The sequence below is a fragment of the Cricetulus griseus genome, chromosome 6 (assembly GCF_003668045.3).
Source record: "Cricetulus griseus strain 17A/GY chromosome 6, alternate assembly CriGri-PICRH-1.0, whole genome shotgun sequence".
Taxonomy (NCBI): domain Eukaryota; kingdom Metazoa; phylum Chordata; class Mammalia; order Rodentia; family Cricetidae; genus Cricetulus; species Cricetulus griseus.
This window is the reverse complement of record NC_048599.1, coordinates 101,545,453-101,564,325: the sequence shown is the minus strand read 5'-3', so window position 1 is coordinate 101,564,325 and position 18,873 is coordinate 101,545,453. Positions and strand designations below refer to the sequence as shown.

The 18,873-nt window shown below is 46.5% G+C and overlaps 1 protein-coding gene across 1 annotated transcript; it reads right to left on the bottom strand.

Moving 5' to 3' along the window:
* Window positions 1-2,397: 2,397 nt before the first annotated feature.
* Window positions 2,398-3,627, bottom strand: LOC100755641 (peptidyl-prolyl cis-trans isomerase D-like). The gene is given in 2 exon segments (XM_027420165.2): window positions 2,398-3,083; window positions 3,085-3,627. Coding segments are annotated over 2 exon segments (1,113 nt in total). The 5' UTR covers window positions 3,580-3,627; the 3' UTR covers window positions 2,398-2,465.
* Between the last annotated feature and the right edge of the window lie 15,246 nt (window positions 3,628-18,873).

The following is an 18,873-nucleotide window of genomic DNA, read 5'->3' as shown; positions in this document are numbered from 1 at the left end:
GTCTCCAATATCAGCTTTCTTGCCTTCCTCTGCAATGCTATTTATTTTAGAGTTAATCTTTATTTTTAATTGTTTTTCCTTAAACAGCGCTTTTTAGATTTATTTATTCTCTGCATGTGAGCGTTTAGATTGTCTGTATGTCTATGTACCACATGTGAGCTTGGTGCCTGCAGGGGTCAGAAGGCATTGGATCCCCTGGAACTGGAGTCATGGATGTTCGTGAGCCACATATGGGTACAGGGACCAGAACCTGTGTCCTCTGCAGGAACAAGGACTCCTTTGGTTTCTCCCCCCCCCCTTCTTTCTTGGGTTTTCACGACAGGGTTTCTCTGTAGCTTTTGAGTCTGTCCTGGAACTCGCTCTGTAGACCAGTCTTGCCTCGAACTCACAAAGATCCGCCTGCCTCCGTTTCCCCAGTGCTGGGATTAAAGGCGTGTGCCACCACTGCCTGGCTAAGAACTAATACTCTTGACTGCTGAGTCATCTCTACAATCTCTAGAGTTTATTTTTAACCACATGGTCCCAATGCAAAGGATCAAATTGTACATTAATCGTTCCTTGTTACTGAACAAATAAGCCCCAGAATTTTTATAACTGCATACAATAAGTATTTTGTTTTCACTCATGAAATTCTGAGTGGAGAGAAGGTAGTGGGGTGCCCACCTCCACACAGTCACTCAAGGATTCAGGATGTTCCAAGCAAAGCCAAGGCTGCCTTGGGGTGGCATCCATCTCCCCAGAGACTAGAAGGGTAAGACATCTCTGTTGGGCAGTCTGTGGGCACAGGAGAATCTCTCTGGGACTAACTGGCTTTAATTAGCAAGTTGGCACAAGGAAGAGGTGAGTGTAGGCAAAAAGAAGTCTGGAACTTTTTGCTTTGAATTCCAAAGAGTAAAGGATAACATGTTAAGAGGGTTTTGGGCTATAACTGCCCTTTTAGACTTCTCATTAAAGAAGGTGAGGGATGGGGTGGGTAGCTCATAGTAGAGAGCTTGCCTGGCAAGCACTGGCTTCCATCTCCGGCACTGAATGAATGAGTGAGTGAATGAATGAATGAGGCCAATGAAACAGCTCAGCTCAGATCCACATGGAGGAAAGAGAACACTGACTTCTGCAAATTGTCTTCAGACCTTCATATGTGTGCTGTGACATGAGTTGGTACACACACACACACACACACACACACACACACACACACACAGTAAAATAAACATTTTAAAGATAAAAGCTTAGTGATAATATGAACAAAGGAGTCAAGACTATGATGGGGAAATCCTCTCCACAGAATCAGCAGACCTGAGCTAGTGAGAGATCACTGACTCATGTCTGACAAAGTTGGAACCAGCATATGACCGAATTAGACTCCCTTAATATAGGTGACAATGGTTTGACTGGGACAATATATGAGGCCACTGGCAGTGGGTCCAAGATCTAACACTAATGCACAAACTGACTTAGTGGAGCCCATTCTATATGGAGAGATACCTTGTTCAGCCTAGACACAGGGGTGTGGATTGTGGGGGGAATCTTGGTCCAGCCTCAATGAGATGATGGGACAGGCTTAGTAGACTTCCTAGGGGAGGCCTTACCCTCTCTGAGGAGCAGATGGGTGGTGGGAAGGAGCGGAAGGAGCAGGAGGAGGGGAGGGAGGGGGAACTGGGATTGGAATGTAGAAAATAAATTAATATAAAAGAAAAAAGCCTTAAAAATAAAGGAAACAAACAATTTAAATGAATAAAGCCATGATTGGATAAGGTCAAAGGAATGAGTGTAGGTTGAGAAGAAAATAAACCTTCAAGGCTTAGGAGGAAGTGAGGATGTAGCAAGGAAGCCTGGGAATGAGGAAGCCAGAGGAAGGAAGAAAATGAGGCCCAGGTCTGTTCTGGGTACCTGAAGGAGGACCTGAGCTGGGAGGAGGAAGAGTCCTCTGTGGCTGTGTTAACACTGCTGCTGGAGACAGTTCGACCTGAGTATGGAACTTAGCACTATGGAGGCCACTGGTCACTTTGACATGCACAAAATCCTCCCCAGGGTGGATTTAAGAGGGACAAAATTAGAGGGACACCTCTGCAAAGGGTGACAAAGAGATGAGGTGAGAACCAGTAGCAGCTATAGAGCAAAAGCTTTGGCGGGGGAGGGAGGTGGGGGCGTGGTGTGCCCTTTTTTTTCCCCAAGGGAAGAAATCACAAAATATGTGTGTGAAGATCACAGTGATCCAGAACGGTGACAATGTAGCTAGGAGCAGAAGAAAAGGGACATTAAAATGTTTCAGAAGTGAGATTTATTCTTTTTTTTTTTTTTAGCATTTCATAACACTTTATTAAGAAGAAACCTATGTCAGTACTTCTATGTAAACAATGATGACAATGAATCAAGGGAAACATATCAGGGATCATATGTAGACAGTAACTTACATTATCCTTTATATAATCAATGTGTAAAATTTAAGCAGAATTTAATTCTCTTTAAGCAAACATTTTTGCATATACCGCCTTCTCTTTATCTTTCTGTGCCTTTATCATTTGTTTCACTTTAAGCAATTCTGCCTGGATAGCTTTATCTCCTGGGGCTATCTCCTGCGCTTTCTTAAGATCAGCCAGTGCTTGATCATATTCTTTTAATCCTTGCCATCCTTGTGCTTTTCGGCATAGTGCTTTAGTATTTGATGGTTCCATTTCAAGAGCCTCCAAACAACTGTCAATTGCTCCCTGCCAATTTGACATCTTCAATTTACAAGCACCAATATTCAGTACACAGCTTAAGGCTATAGGTTGCAGTCTAGATGTATCTGCTTTCTCAATAACAGCCTTTGAACTATCCACATATCTTAAAACCTTTGCATATTTTTTAATAGCCATCTCCCAGTTCTGAGATTTGAAAAAAGTATTTCCAGTGTTTTTTAAGTCTTCAGTTATTAATAAAATTTTATCTACATCTTTTAAATCTATATCAGCATCCTCAGGGAAATCTGGATGACTGTCACCAGAGCCATCTTTGGGGAATATTCCCCAGTCATCCCCTTCTTTCAATTCTCCACATTCTGCAATGACACACAGTTTGGCAGGTTTTTCACCATTCACTTCTGACATTTTCAAGCATCCTTGCTACACCTAGTCCTTTAATTACTTGACCAAATACCACATATTTCCCATCCAAATGAGGAGTTGGAACTGTTGTGATAAAGAACTGAGAACCATTTGTATTGGGATCTGCATTTGCCATGCTCAGCAAACCCTCCCGATCATGCTTATAATGAAAATTTTCATCTTCAAATTTTTCACCATAAATACTTTCTCCACCTGTCCCATTCTGATTTGAGAAGTCTCCACCCTGAATCATAAACTTCTTAATAATTCGGTGAAAAGGACATCCTTTAAAATGGAGCGGTTTCCCAGTTGTGGGTCCAGTGCCTTTTTCTCCTGTACACAACGCACGAAAATTTTCTGCAGTTTTGGGAACAATATCTGCAAACAATTCTAAAACAATTCTGCCAACTCGCTCCCCGCCGATGTCCACGTCAAAGAAGACCCGAGGGTTCTTGGGGTTGGAGGGCCTGGCTGTCGGGGATGGGTGCGACATCTTCACTGCAAGCGACGAGAAGAGAGACTCGGGCACCACGTGCGTGAGTGGGGGCGAGATTTATTCTTATTACTTGCAAAATTAACAATAAAATCTCATCCTGCTCAAACACTGGAGCTCTACTCTTTCATGTCTAGTGGTTTTAGAATATTCTTTTTAATACACCGTAATTTACCTAAGCAGCTCTTTATCCTTGGACACTTGGGCAGCTTTTTTTTTTTTTACATTTCTGTGTGCATTAGTGTTGAGACAAAATCATGCAGTGAGGGTTGCTTAGGACACACTCCCCAAAGTAGAAGTACTTAAGAGACTTCCATGCATATCAAATCGTTTGAACCTCTAGCTAGGACCATGGGCCACTTAGGCGACTCTTACTGGGCCCATCCCTCTGACTACCACATTGCCCTGTGATGGTGGCCAGTGGTTGACCAGCATCTGCAAAGTGAGACAGTGAAGATGGGGTCTCTTTGCTCACTGCTGTAGCCTCAGCCTGTTGATGGGAACTCGGTCATTGTTGTAAGGAGTAAATGGAGGCAAATTCAAGAGTAGAGAGGCAGAGTGTGGTAGTGGAGCCTAGAATTCTATCACTGCAGAAGCTGAGGCAGGGGAATTACTGGTTCCAGGTCAGCCCAGGGTATCCTCAGACCTGTGTCAAAATAATCATAAAAGACTAGGATAGACTGCACCACATGCTTTTATTTGAGGATAAAATTTGAAAGTGACTATCAAAGAACTCAAGAAGCCAGTCCCCCAAACACCAAATGATTCAATTAAAAAGTGGGGTACAGAACTAAATAGAGAATTCTCAATTGAGCAATCTAAAATGGCTGAAAGACACTTTAGAAAGTGCTCAAAATCCTTAGCCTTCAGGGAAACAGCAAATCAAAACAACTCTGAAATACCATCTCACTCCTGTCAGAATGGCCAAAATCAAAAACACCAATGACAGTTTATGCTGGAAAGGATGTGGAGAAAGGGGAACACTCCTCCACTGCTGGTGGGAGTGCCAACTTGTACAGCCACTTGGAAATCAGAATGGAGATTCCTCAGGAAAATGGGAATGAATCTACCACAAGATCCAGCAATTCCACTCTTAGGCATATACCCAAAAGAAGCACATTCATATAACAAGGACATCTGTTCAACCATGTTCATAGCAGCATTATTTGTAATAGCCAGAAACTGGAAGCAGCCTAGATGCCCCTCAACCAAAGAATGGATAGAGAAAATGTGGTACATTTACACAATGTAGTACTACTCAGCAGAAAAAAAACAATGGAATCTTGAAATTTGCAGGAAAATGTATGGCACTAGAAGAAACCATTCTGAGTGAGATAACCGAGTCACAAAAAGACAAACATGGTATGTACTCACTCATATATGAGTTTTAGACATGAAGCAGGGGATTGCCAGCCTAGAATCCTACCGGCAGAGAGTCTGGGAAACAGGAGGACCTTAAGAGAAACATGCATGGTACCGGGAGAAGGGAAATCTTACAGGATCTCCTGAGCAAACTGGGAGCATGGGGGGAGGGGAGAGGGAGATGGGAGTAAGAGAGGGGAAGAAGAGGAGGGGAGAGGAGGACATGGGGGAGCAGGAAGGTTGAGTCAGGGGAAGGACAGAGGAGAGCAAGATAAGAGATGTCATAATAGAGGGATCCATTATAGGTTTAAAGAGAAATCTGGCACTAGGGAGATTTCCAGAGATCTACAAGGATGACACCAACTAAGAGTCTAAGCAATAGTGGAGAGGCTACCTTAAGTGCCCTTCCTCGATAATGAGATTGATGACTACCTTATATGCCACTCTAGAGCCTTCATCCAGTGGTTGATGGAAGCAGAAGCAGAGATTTACAGCTAAACACTGAGCTGAGCTCCTGGAACCCAGTTGCAGGGAGGGAGGAATGATGAGCAAAGGAGTGAAGACCAGGCTGGAGAAACCCACAGAAACAGCTGACCTGAACATGGGGGAGATCCCAGACTGATGGCTGAGAGGCTAGCATGGGACTGATCCAGACCCCTTGAACATGGGTGTCAGTGAGGAGGCCTTGGCAATCTATGGGGCCTCGGTAGTAGACCAGTATTTATCCCTGGCACACAAATGGGCTTTGGGAGCCCATTCCACATGGAGGGATGCTCTCTCAGTCTGGACACATGGAGGAGGGCCTAGACCCTACCTGGGATGATATGACAGACTTTGGAGATCCCCCATGGAGGGCCTCACCCTCCCTGGGGAGCAGAGGGGTGATGGGGTGAGGGCTTGCGGGGGTTGGTAAGGACAGGGGAGGAGGGGGGGAGAGGGAGCTGGGAATGATATGTGAAACAAGCTTGTGACATATATATATATATATATATATATATATATATATAATATATATGAATTTGGAAGTGACTATCAATCTATTAATAACTCCAATGCCATTCCGGGTCCCTCCATAGTGTTTATGACTGATTAATGAATGAATGAATGAATGAAAGGTAACATATTTATAAAAAGCACACCAAACAAAACAACATTAAATAAGTAAAAAAGCACACTCATTTTCATGTTTTGATGCATGGATTTCTGTGGATCCTTCGCTTCTGTCCCCATTCACATTTTAGAGAGCTTATTCTTTAGTAATTTCATGCATGTATACAATGTATTTAGATTATATCTACTCCCAATCTCCATCCCCAATTTTTCCTGTATCCTTTCTTCTCCCAGATTCACACCCTATTCTTTTAAACAAAATTACAACCCATTGAATCCAGCTAGTGCTGCCTGTACCCAACTCACATTTCAATTTAATTTTACTGAGACGAGGTCCCTGACAAGCCTGGAACTAGCTCAGTAGACAAGGCTGTCCTTGGACACACCTAGTTCCGGGATTAAAGGCTTGTGCCACAACACTGTGCAGATTGCTGCGCAGCAGTCCGGCGGCCAGCAGGTGGCAACAAACCGTCATTAAAGTGATGGTAGACCATCAGCCCTCTCTGAAAGGGCTGGTTCTCCGGCCTCCCATGCCGCCTGCTGTCCCCAGGTACCCACCCCTGCAAACACCAAGCCAGTCCGTCTGGAAGTCCTGGGACTCCCGCAGCTCAGTGCATTCCCAGGAAGCGACGGCGAGTTCGGCGAGTTCCCCTCGGAAGAGTCTCAGTTGGAGATCCCCTCAGCTCCTGCCGTTGCTCAGCATGAAGTCCAGAGGAACGAACAGGGGCCCGGAGAGCTAACTGGATGCGATGAACTTGACAGATTTTGTCCAGTTTACACCGAGTGACCTGCCTCTGTCAGGGCCGTGGTCTGTCAGAAATGCTCAGGCTCTAAATTCTATTTTGTTGTTATTGTTGTTTTGAAGTTTTGTCAGACAGGGTCTCTCTATATACCCTAAGCTGACCTCACACTTGTGTTTCCCCTGCCTCATCCGCCCAAGTGTTTTATTTACACGCGTCTGTTATCAGACTCATCCTCACCCCCAAACACCCAGACACGCTCTGAACCCTGCACTTTGGGCTGATAGTTTTGTGATAAAATGGGTCACATGATGTTTCCTATGAGACACAAACCAGACTTCCCAACTCAACCGCGACTTCCCAGTCTTGGAGAGGTTCCTAACAGTAGGCCTGCATGGCTGTCCTGTCCAGTTCTAATCTCTACTGGGTAGGGCAACATCAGTAAGCCAGGCAGAGTCCTGCTGTCTCCCTCATTCTCAAAGCAGTTCAGCAGGCTGCTGAGATCATTCAAGCTGCAAGTTGCAGACTAACCAGAATTTGATGTTTCTTTGTGTGTATACGTGTTCGTGTGGGTGGTGTGTGTGATCACACGTATGTGTACATGCAGATGCACACGTGAGTTTGAAGGGCAGTTAGAGGCCAACTTTCTCAATCACTCTTCACCTTCTCCTTTCCCCTGGCTGTTCTGGAACTCATTATGTAGATCAGGCTGGCCTGGAACTCACTCACTCTGTAAACCAGGCTGGCCTTGAGATCACCTGCGTCTGCCTCTTGGGTGCTGACATTAAAGGTGTGCACCCCCTTATTTCTGGAGATAGGGTCTTTCACTGAACCTAGAGCTCATGGATTAAGCTAGCTTGGCTGGTCAGCAAACTGCATGGACTGGTCCCTACCTCTCCAGCTCTGGGGTTACAAACACAGGGCACCACGCCTGGCTCCTTACATGGGTGCCTAGGATCTGAATTCAGGTCCTCGTTCTTGTGTGGCAAGCACTTTGTTGACTGAACAATCTCCCCAGCTCCAGAATCAATGTTTTTGATGCCAGTGATGATCAGTAAGCCACTACACTCAGGGTTCAAATTGCACCACAACCAATCCCCTTCTAAGACAAGAGCAAGCCATAGTGGTTCAAAGGTGATTCTTCTTGCTTCCCATCCTTAGTATTATATATACAATTTCACTTTGATTTTGCACAAATAACTGCTTGGTGCAGGCAATTTTTTATGTCAATTTGCCACAGGTAGAATCATTTTGGAAGAGGGAACCTCAATTGAGAAAATGTCCCAACTTGATTGACCCATGGGCAAGCCTGTGGTGCATTTTCTTGATTTACAATCTCGAGGACCCAGCTCATTGTGGGTGGTGTCACCTGGGGACTGGTAATAGAGCAAGCCATGAGGAGGAAGCCAGCAAGTAGCACCCCTTCATGGCCTCTGCTTGACTTCCTGCCTTGGCTTCTTTATCTACAGAACTCCCTTTGATAATGCACTGTGATCAGAACTCTAAGCTGAAACCCAAGTTGCTTTGGGTCATGGTATTTTATCACAGCAATAGAAACCCTAACTAAGACAACAGTGAACAGGAATTACAGCTGGGCAGAGCCTCTTGGATGATGCAGGAAATGCTTTGGTGGAAAGGACTGTCCTGCCTTGCTCTTCACAATCCCCAGATCAGGAACAAACCAAAAAAGGGAGTCTCCTGTGAAAACTGAATGCACCCTGCCTCTCAGAGTCCACTATGAACTATACTCTTTGTTATGAGGGTGTCAGTAACAGCAGGCTGCAAAAACCGCTGGTACCTGGGTGGCTGTGTTGAATGGCAGAGAATAGGGGCGGGTTCACTAGCTCAGGGAAGAACCTGAGTGAGAAGCAGAGGCTGGGCAAGCAGGGAGGGAGGAAGAGCTGGACCGACTGACCCAGAAGCATGGGTATTCCTTTTAAGGAACATTGCTAGATATCTGAAATACACTCCTACTTTTGGCATTTTCTCAAGAAAGATAAAAGATTTGTTTTTTATTCTTTTTTTCGGGGGGGGGGGGAGGACTGGAGCAATGCAAAGACTGGACCACATAGAATCCTGGATTTGTGTTAGTTACATAAGCAAACTTTAGTCTTTGCTGTGATTTAGAAAAGTCAAAATCATGAACATTTCACCCTCCATTTGTCAGCTGCCTGAGTTTCTATTCTGAGAGGTGTGAAATGTTAAACATTGTTATTCACTTGTGTTCCTCAAATAACTTTTAATTAGTTTCAATTTGGACTAAGAATATCCTACTGTTGACACACTGACAAAAACTATCAAAAATAAAATTAATGAAGAATTCTTAAAAACTTTACATTAGTAGTACAGTATTTTATATCTACCTCACCAGGAACAGATAATTTAATTATTTTTTAAAATTTTGGTTATTTTAGAGAGTTTTCTGACAGAAAGAATTACATAGGTAAAGAAGTCACCTAAATGTTATTTTTCAACCTGGGTGTATTTTTTCACAATGAGATTTTCTTGTAATCTTGCAGTGAAATTAATTACATTAATGCAAGAAACACAATGAATCTTCAATTGTGACTATCATTAGCCTTTGGAAATGTGTCTAGCTGGATGATCACTGTTTTCTTTATGCACTGGAGTGACGATCAAAGCCTCCTAAAATATTGCCAAAGATGAATGCTTACCATGCTCCCAGAACATATAAAGTAGACACTGCAACACATGTAAAATCAGCGCTAGAGTGTCAATGGAATCCCTTTTTCTCCTCCTTCTGTCTTCTCAGACAACAGAGCTGACTGTCTCCTCATCATCTATGCAGAGTTCTAACACCTGCAAATCCTTTGGCTAAAAGATGGACAACTATCAAAGAGCTGGTCCTTAGGGGACAACCCCAGGCCTGAATCCCTTTGAGCAACAGTCTGGAAGAGATCAAAGCAGGGCTTCTGATACAGACTGGGCATGTTTTGGGGGGGACTCTGCACATGAACATGATCTAAGCTTGTCCTACATTGGCAGAATGATAAATGCATGGACACTTTCTTTAGAGAAGGCCAGAGTACACTTGACAGGTATTTACAGTCTCACAGTCATGGGCTTTCTGAAGTCTGTGTGACTTGTCTTGGGAGTAAATCAATAACAGGGAGGATGGGCTTGTGTGTGAACATACAATGGGTGGAGTTATTAGGGCTCTCTGGGTGTGTGTGGGGGGAGGGGAGGATAGTACATGCTTAATTGATAGTGTATGTCCTTTCTTCTTCTTACAGAGGCCTTGCTATAAACTAGAATGCAGGAGACAGCTCCACAAGTATCTAACTAGACTTTTCAAGGCCAAGTTTCCTCAAAGCACTGTTTTCATTTGTTATATTAATTTTAAGTACATTGACTTCATTAACCTCTTGCATGACCCATAACCAGTGCTATTTATATCATCACCCTCTATGGGTCCCTTCTGTGTGCTGGACTTTGTGACAGTTCAGGTCACACTGGCAATTCTCAGCATGGTAGTAGTGGGGGCATCTGGAGCCTCTGGATAAACACACTAGTCTGCTGGGAGCACTGATGATTATTGTTGAAGACGTGGAGAAAAAAATTAATTTAACCATTTGTTTAATGTGCTGCCAATTCTTTATTTAATTTTCCATGAAGCAAACAAAATTATGCATTAGCTATGTTATGACTACAAGCCAAATGTTGATTAATACTTATAGTGATAGAATAACAGTGTGTAAACCAAGAACTATGTCTGCTTACTGCTAGACTTCCAGCCAGAAAACAACTGGTGATGCAGAGAAAACCATCCCAAGAGGCTTTTTCTTCAGGGAGGAGGGACACAGCCCTACCTGCCCGCCAGATGATGTAGCCTGTGCTCAATCCCCCAAAGAGGAGGAAGAGGAAGGGGAAGACAGAGGAAGTAAATGAGCTATCCTGTAGAATGGGAGAGAGGGCTTCTCAGAAGGCTAGTGTTCTGCTAGACTTGGGGGAAAGTCCATGTTTTCCCAAATGTCCAGTCTCCTAGACAAACTCTACACCATGTCTTATCTCCTCCACTCCATCTGCAAAATGTCAGTGTAAATGGTTTCATTAGAAATTGTCGTTTTCTCCCACTCCTTTATCCAAGACAAGCCCTTACTCTCAGAGAACAGTTGATGGATTCCAACGACCCTTTTAGCCTCAGGACAGGGTCTCCTATAGCCTAGGCTCCAACTTGTTATGTAGCTTGAGGATGTATGTCCTTGAACTCCTGATCCTCCTGCCATCTCTTGCCCTCCAGAATGTTTAAGGTCTGGGCATGTATTAATAGCTCAGTGGTAGAGTATTTTTGTGCAAGACCCTAAATTCAGTCCTCAGAGGAAGGGGGGTTGAGAGGAAGAGGGGAAAGAGAGTGTGCACAGGCTTCCTCACTTGCAGAAAAAGCCTCTTCATATGGCTTTCTCTTCCTTACCAGTTGTTCTCTGGCTGGAAGTCTGATAGCCAAGCAGACATAGTTCTTGGTTTGCACATTGTTATTCTATCACTATGAGCACCGATCAACCTTGGGGTAACTAGCCACCGCCAAGCAAACTCCATTGTAAAGTTTCCTTTGGGTGCTAAGGAAAGAGGACACCTACTCTAGATGATGGAGCTCCACCCAGCACAAGGACTTTCTGCCCGCTGTGTCTGGACTTGTCTTCACTCCTCCTATAAAAGCTGTCCACACCCTTAAACCCCTTAGATAGAGACTGAGATGGGAGGGTTCTCCTCTGTCCTCTGAGGTAGAGATTTGAGATAGGGGGGTCTCCTCTGTTCCCTGAGGTAGAGACTTGAGATGGGGGGTCTCCTCTGTTCCCTGAGGTAGAGACTTGAGATGGGGGGTCTCCTCTGTCCCCTGAGGTAGAGACTTGAGATGGGGGGTCTCCTCTGTCCCCTGAGTTAGAGACTTGAGATGGGGGTCTTCCCTGCTCCCTCCACCAGATTGGCAGCAGAATAGCAAGCAGCACAGACCTCAGATTTTGCTAACAGAATGGTTGTGCTATTTTGTGCAGACTGGCCCTTTTCTCTGTTTTCCTCTAAAATTGCTTTTAGAAGTAGTTAATCTCGTTTTGATAAAATTCAATTCCATATTGCTTGCTTTGCATTTCAAGAAAAGTAAAGGCAGCTTTGGCTGGTGCCGGGGGCTCTGTTCCCAGAGCAGTAGACAGCTTCCAGGGAACTCCATAGCTTGGTGAGAGGGCCTTTCATAGCCTAGGCTGGCTTCTAACTTGCTATGCAGCTGAGGATGTCCTTGAACTACTGATCTTCCAACTTATGGGGATTACCTTCCAAGCTTCATGGCAGTGACTCTTAAAACATTGCACAGTGGGCCAGCATGATGGATCAGCTAATAAAGATACCTGCTGCCACGTGAGTTCCATCCCAGAGCCCCACATGGTGGAAAGAGAAAACAGCTTTCACAAGTTGTCCTCTGACTGCTACACACATCCATTGGCATGTGCACACACACTTGGGGGTGCACACATTAAATAAATGCAATAAAAAATTTTAAAAAAGAAAACAAAGAGAAAAACCAGCACACAGGGCCCCTGCCTCAGCCTCTTTCTCAGGATATTGGGAGCCTAGACAGACATGAGGGACATTAGTGCCAGAGGAGTCACAAATGGGAGATTTGGCTGTGATAGTCTTTGCTTCCAGCCAGACTGATTCCAGACCTAACAGGATTTAATTCTGCAAGAAGGATAACACACCTTTCCCACTCAGAGGGCTTCAAGCCCTGCTTCTTAAAAATGTAATTGGAGACTGTTCCTGGGGAAAGTAAACAGCAGGTTAGGAGGGTAGCACCTGTAGGGTCACTTCTATCTGAAGGCATGTTACTTGAAGAGACATCTTGTTCCTTAGAACAGCCACATAAGGATATTTTCTCAGGGGGTGACTCTGTGACCAGCATCCTCAGTGGCACACATCCGTGTGTGGAGTGCACTTGGCCCACATACATGGAAACCAAGGCTCTACAGATCCCTCCTAAAGAGGAAGCAGGCCATCTGCCTCCCCCCCCCCACGGTTTGTGAAGGGCAAACACGCAGAAGAACTCAGCAGAGGAAGGCAGAAGGAAGTCTGTGGGTGGAGGCAAGCGATGGGAGATCTGGGAAGCAGGTTGGGAGAATGGGAGGTTGCTGCAGAATGCAAGGGTGTTGTTTCATGGGAGTCAGCACCATCCAGATCCTTGCTACACCTTTGAGATGAGAGGCTGATGGGAAAAACCTCCAAGGACTGGAGGGTGGGGACAGGCTGGGTACAGTGGGGCAACAGAGAGGATAGACAAGCAGGGTTAAGGAGAAAATTCAGCAAGGCAATCAGAGCTTGCAATTGCTACACTTTATCAAAGCAATTCTTCCCTCTGTGAGACCAGGATAAATGCAAATAGACTTATGTCCCTGCCATTCCAGGGGGATCACTTGGGACGCCCGTTTGGGGACCTAGATTACAAGGTCGTTTTCATCACCTTAAAGTCGCCTGGTGCATCATGGTCTGTGTTTGTGTTCTCAATCTGCCTTTTCAAAGCTGGGCTCATTTTCAAAACTCCACTAGGGCAGCAGTCAAGGGTGGGTCTGATGCTCACCAGCTAATGATAAAATTCCACAGTGAAGCTTCCCAGTCTCCCCAGGGAGGAATCCAGAATTAGCAATCTGGCTGTGACAACTGTGGCGTGTGTCTCCACACTGGCTATGTACTGTGTCTGAGCAATAGGCTTGTCCTCAGCCTGAGGAGGGCTGGCCTGGGGCAACCAGATGGTGCCTGGTCCATCATTCCCTCGCACTCCTCTCCCACCTATAAAGGCTGCCTGCTCTGCTTTCTTGGAGACCTCTCTGTATACCAGAGCCACAGCTCTGGCCCTTACCCCAGTGGTGGTGCTTTGGTTTGATCATTTGGACATATTTGTCCCCAACGCCCAGAAGATAAAAGGCAGGAAATGTGCAGTTCCATTTCCCACGATGGGAGTGGCTAGACCAAATCACATCACTGTAACAGGGAGTTCATGGGATCCTAGAGGCAAACATAGGGTAGGGTGCCCTCAGGCTCAGGGGCTGGGCTGGCACAGCACATGCTGAACGCTGCCTGTCCTAGGATGGACTCCCTCCTCACCACCCACTGACCACAAGCCAGTTCACATCCACTACTGCGTGTACCAGAAGTTCCCTCAGATTGTCAGCCCCATGACAGCTGCCCACCCTACCCGCTGCCCAGCCTGGCCACTGCTGAGCAAAGAATGTGAAACTAGATAAAGGAAAGGACTCCAGGGCTTTGGTCAGAGGTTTGGAAAATTCTAGTATTCTGAAAAAGTGACAGTTGACCCACCAAGACCCAAGGCAGGGTCAGGGGTCAGGGGTCAGGGGTTGGGGGAGGAAAAAAAGCCAAGGACTCTTGGATATTCTGAGTGACCAAGAGGCCCTCCTGGAGTCAGCCATCTAACTTGCTGATTTTTCTATAAACAGAGCACCTCTTCCGGAAGACAGAAGTGAGTTTCACTTCCACCCACACTCAGGATGTTAAAATATTTGAAGGATGATTTGCTCTGGACCAGAGTGGGGTGGGGACACCATGTGGAGGCATTCCATCTCTTTCCCTCCAGGTGTGTGCCATGTGGCTAGGGTTATGGAAGCAGTGGGGGCTGTAACTGGTTTTGTAAGTGGCCATTTCCTGGCTTTGGCGCAGTTAAAGGGATCCCTGGGTTGCTAGGCTGCTGGAACAGTCTCCATACTTCATTTCCTCGGGGGCTGACTTTGGAGAGTGGCTGTAATGCACTCCATTACATTTGGATGTGCTCCCTGCCGCAGGGCGGGGCAGGCTGTGACAAGGCGCAGTAGAGAGCCAGCTCCTGCACCTAGACTGAGCCCAGCTTCTTGTTGAACAGAAGCCACTAAAGACAGGAACTCAGGGACAATAATGTCCTTTTGTGCCTTTGTCTGGGGCACCTCATTAAGGTGGAGATCAGCCTGGGCTTTGACAGGACAACCTCTTCCTGTGTGTTCCAGAAGAACGTAATTGACTACAAAACCCCTTTTTGATGTCACCGCTGCCAGACACAAACCCAATTAGCCACAGAGCTAACTCAGGTGCATCCTGGGAACATGGAAATATCACGTTCTACAGCTAATCAGACGCATGGAAGGGTGACACATCTGGATGTCATCAGCAAAGGGCTTCTGGGGACATCAGGGCTGTGTGCTCTTAGAGCCTCCTACCATCGAGGGTGAATTACAAGGCTCCGGAGCGTTAATAATCAGAGACCAGCTCCTGTCTACACTAGGCCTCTGGGTCTCGGAGTATTACACCATTAAAAAAAAAAAAAAAAAAAAAAAAAAAAAAAACTTGCTCAGGCTTTAATTCCAGCAGAGTTTCTCGGTGTCTCCCACAGGTCTCCATGAGTTACGTGATTGATCTGACATCTTGTATAACTGCTCTCCGAAAGACCAAGGAACCCTTCTTTGTGACTCTCCTGAGACCCCCAAGTCATTTCAAGGCTTTGAAGGATGTTCTGGTCTACCCTGCATTGGTTTGAACTGTTAACACTGACAGAAAGTCCCTAATATGTTGGGCACAGGGATAAATGTCACTGAAAAGGGCAAATGCAGAAGGAAACAATGCCTGGGTTTTGACTGGTCAGTGTAAAGGGGTGTTGGTCATTAGTCATAGTGACATGGAGCACAATGCTGGCAGAGCCACTACAGTCAATGGGCACCTGGCTTATGGAAATAAAAGCCCCACTTAGAAGTAACTGTCAAAGCAGAACATTTAGGCTTGAACCAAAATGCCCAAAAGCCATTCAGAAGACTTGTTGGTATAGGGACTTCTCATGACATGGAGCTTTACTCTTGGTGGCCTTGTCTTGGATGTCTTCTGCTACCCACTTAACATGTCCCTGTTGGTGCTCTTGTGGAGTAGCGGCCTGTGCAAGACCTGGTGGCTTATATCCTCTCTCTCCACCACACCAAGGCCTTAGACCCTTTTAACTTGACAGCAGATGCTTTAGGTTGTCTAAGTGTGGTGGCTGTACCTCTGGCTTTGGACAGGCAGATAGTGTTTGGAAAGAAATATGGTTGACTTGGTTGTGATGAATCCATGCTGTCATCATAGCACTTGAGAGTCTGAGGCAGGAGTTTGAGCCTGAGTTTGAGGGCAGCCTGAACTGCATAGTGACACTTTATCTTAGAAAAAGAAAAAGAAAACAGAGAGTGGGTAGGATCGTCAAAGCGCAATGTCTTTGGAAGTCAGCCTTAAGCAGCAGAAACCACTGGTGTCAGCAGGAAAGGGCTATGCAAGGTTAATGTAAGGTGTGAGTTACAGGGAAGTCTGGAGAGTGAGCCTCGGGCCTTGACCACAGCTAGGCACAGTTGCTCCAGGCCAATATGAACACATAACTATTGTGCTTGCTCTTTGCAGCAGTCCTTCCTGGCTCCTGCCATGCCACACCTATGTCTCCTACTTAAACCCAGGTGCCCCTCAGTGGTCTGTGGCTCACAGCAAGACAATAAATACCCTCCAGGCCAAAAGTTGAGTACATTTGGGGGTGGGGGTGGGGTCCTGTGCACATACATAGGTAGCTACCAGGAAGTTACAGCTCTGTGTGTGTGTGTGTGTGTGTGTGTGTGTGTGTGTGTGTGTGTGTTGTTTGACTGGGAGCAAGGTAGGTTGTTTTAGACACCTGGGCATATTGTTTCTGTAAGTGGGGCAGAATGGTCAGGCTGGGACTAATCCATTCTTTATGGCTAGGGCTATTACCCAGTATGCCCTGACTCAATTCCTTATGACTGGAGGAATCTATCACCTTCCAATGGAGCAGACCCAACAGCTTCTTATCATCCAAGAGACTACAGTGAAGGTTGAACAAGGTGGTGTCTCAACCTTCCAAGACTTTCCTTTCTGGACCGGAGCCTGACTCTTGGTCCAAGCCTAGTGTGCTCCATGGTGAATATTTGAGCTCTTTACTCTCCCAACTCACTGCTGTCTGTTGCTGTCTGTGTTTCTCTCCTGCAAAGCTCCATTGGGGGGGGGAATGGAGAACACCAGACCAGCAGACATACTGTTGCTCTAGAGAAAGCTTAGGAGCAGACTGAGGGTCTAAATACGTATGTTGTTAGCCAGGGCCTCTTCTACCTTACTTTGGCAGTAGTGGACACTGTCTGTGAGTCCCACCCGGGACTTGGGTGTCCTGACAGCTCACCTAGGAAGTAGGTATGCACCAAAGGGGTGCTGCATCCTTTCCCTGGCCTCCTGCCTTGGGGTCAGGAAGTCTGGCTGCAGGCTCTTGCTCTGAACCTCCTCCATCCTCAAAAGGTCTAAGAAACAGCTCCCTGTCACTGTGACTGATTCTTTCCAGAGACGGCATCTCACTGGTGCTAGGGCCTGAACTATCCTCTGAGGATCTGCCCATGCGGATGCCTACCCTCATCTGTCTGCCCATGGCATTAACAAATGAAGGTCTTAGTCCCCAATAATCTGTCCCGGTGTCTTCCTGAAACAACATGTCTAAAACCTAACGGAGAGTAGAGCCACATTAGCGAAGGCCAACTTGAGAACGGCTAGAAGAATGACAGTCACCAATCAAGCTGAAACACAACTTAGCGGAGGAGAGGGGGCTAAGGATGCTTGAAAGCAGGGGAGCGGTGAGCGGTGAGCACCACTCAGATGCACTTTGAGCAGCAGGAGTCAGGCACAGTCCTTCCCCCAGGAAGGTAGGAAGAAAAACGAGGGGGCTGAGAAACACCAAGAGAGTTCTGAAAAACCCTAACAAGCCTTCTTTGTTTATCTTCCCCAGGCTTCCGCAGCCGGTCTGCATGTAGTTGGGATAAATTCAGCCCAGGAGGAAAATCAGCCCTTCCTCCCCCTCTCTCCTCCCATTTTAGGTGAGAGGAGGAGGTGCCGTGGGGGTAGAGAAAGATCTGGCGAGCTCACCAGCTGGTGCTGCTGCTGGGCTGAGCGGAGCCAGCTGGCTCCGCCCCCACAAAGCAGGACCAGAGCAGGAACACAGAGGCACCCCCTTCCTTCACTCCCCACCCCCAGCACCTGGGTAGAGAGCAGGTAGCCGAGGCACTTATGAACCACGGCTGTCACAGCTCGCATGCCCCAAGCACAACCCTGCATTCAGACTTGCAGGTTTTGGAGCTCAGCGTTGCTTTAGATAGTTTTGCTTGGGAAGGGTGATGTAAGAACAGACATCTCTCATCAGGGTTTGGCCAGTGATTATGGAGGGATTGCTGAGGGGCAGTTCTAGGGATGGGAGTTGGAGATAGGGGATGCCAGTAAGTGGGGATGGAGTACCTGGGAATGGGGAATCAGGTCAGGGTCTTGGGAGAGGAAGGGGAATCCAGGAAAACTGGAGCCAGTGGAGGCATAGGGCCTGGGGATGCATCAGTCACAGTCAGATGCAGCCTCGTCTCTCTGGAGCGTCAGAAGATAGGAAGCCTTGGCCTTTGGAACATCCGAATGTAAACCACCAGATAGACTCCTGCGCTCCTAGTAGCTGGGTCGGTTCTGGCAGCCGTAGAGATGCTCAGGGGAGCAGAACTCCTTGAGTTGACCCGAACAGTGTGTTTTGTCTCATGATGCTGCAGCTATGGAAGTCAGGTACCTGATCTCAACTTCTGGTTCCCTTGCGGTCTTTAGGCACCACACCAGACCGTGTCCCATCCGAACCAGGCAGACATTACAGTCTTTCTTTGGAGTCTCTGGTCTTTACTTTGAATCACAGGTTGAACTCTGAGAGACACCTGGGGTGATGAGTTCTTGACTGGCAGTTAATGAACACCTTTTTCAGGCTGCAAACCCCCCACCTCTGAGTGCACCTCCGGGAGCTTTCACTTTCTTTACAAAACAGCTTTTCCCAGTGTCCTGTATTCAGGTTGACTCATTCTTGAAAGCATCTCTCCTTCAGACACCGTGCTTACTGAGCACCATTAAGGGCTACTATGCACACTACACAGCATTCAGTCCCTTGGTATCTGCAGGTGACTGGTTCCAGGGCCTCTCCTCCATCGAATACCAAACTGATGGTTGTGTATAACTACACACACACACACACACACACACACACACACACACACACACACACACACACTGA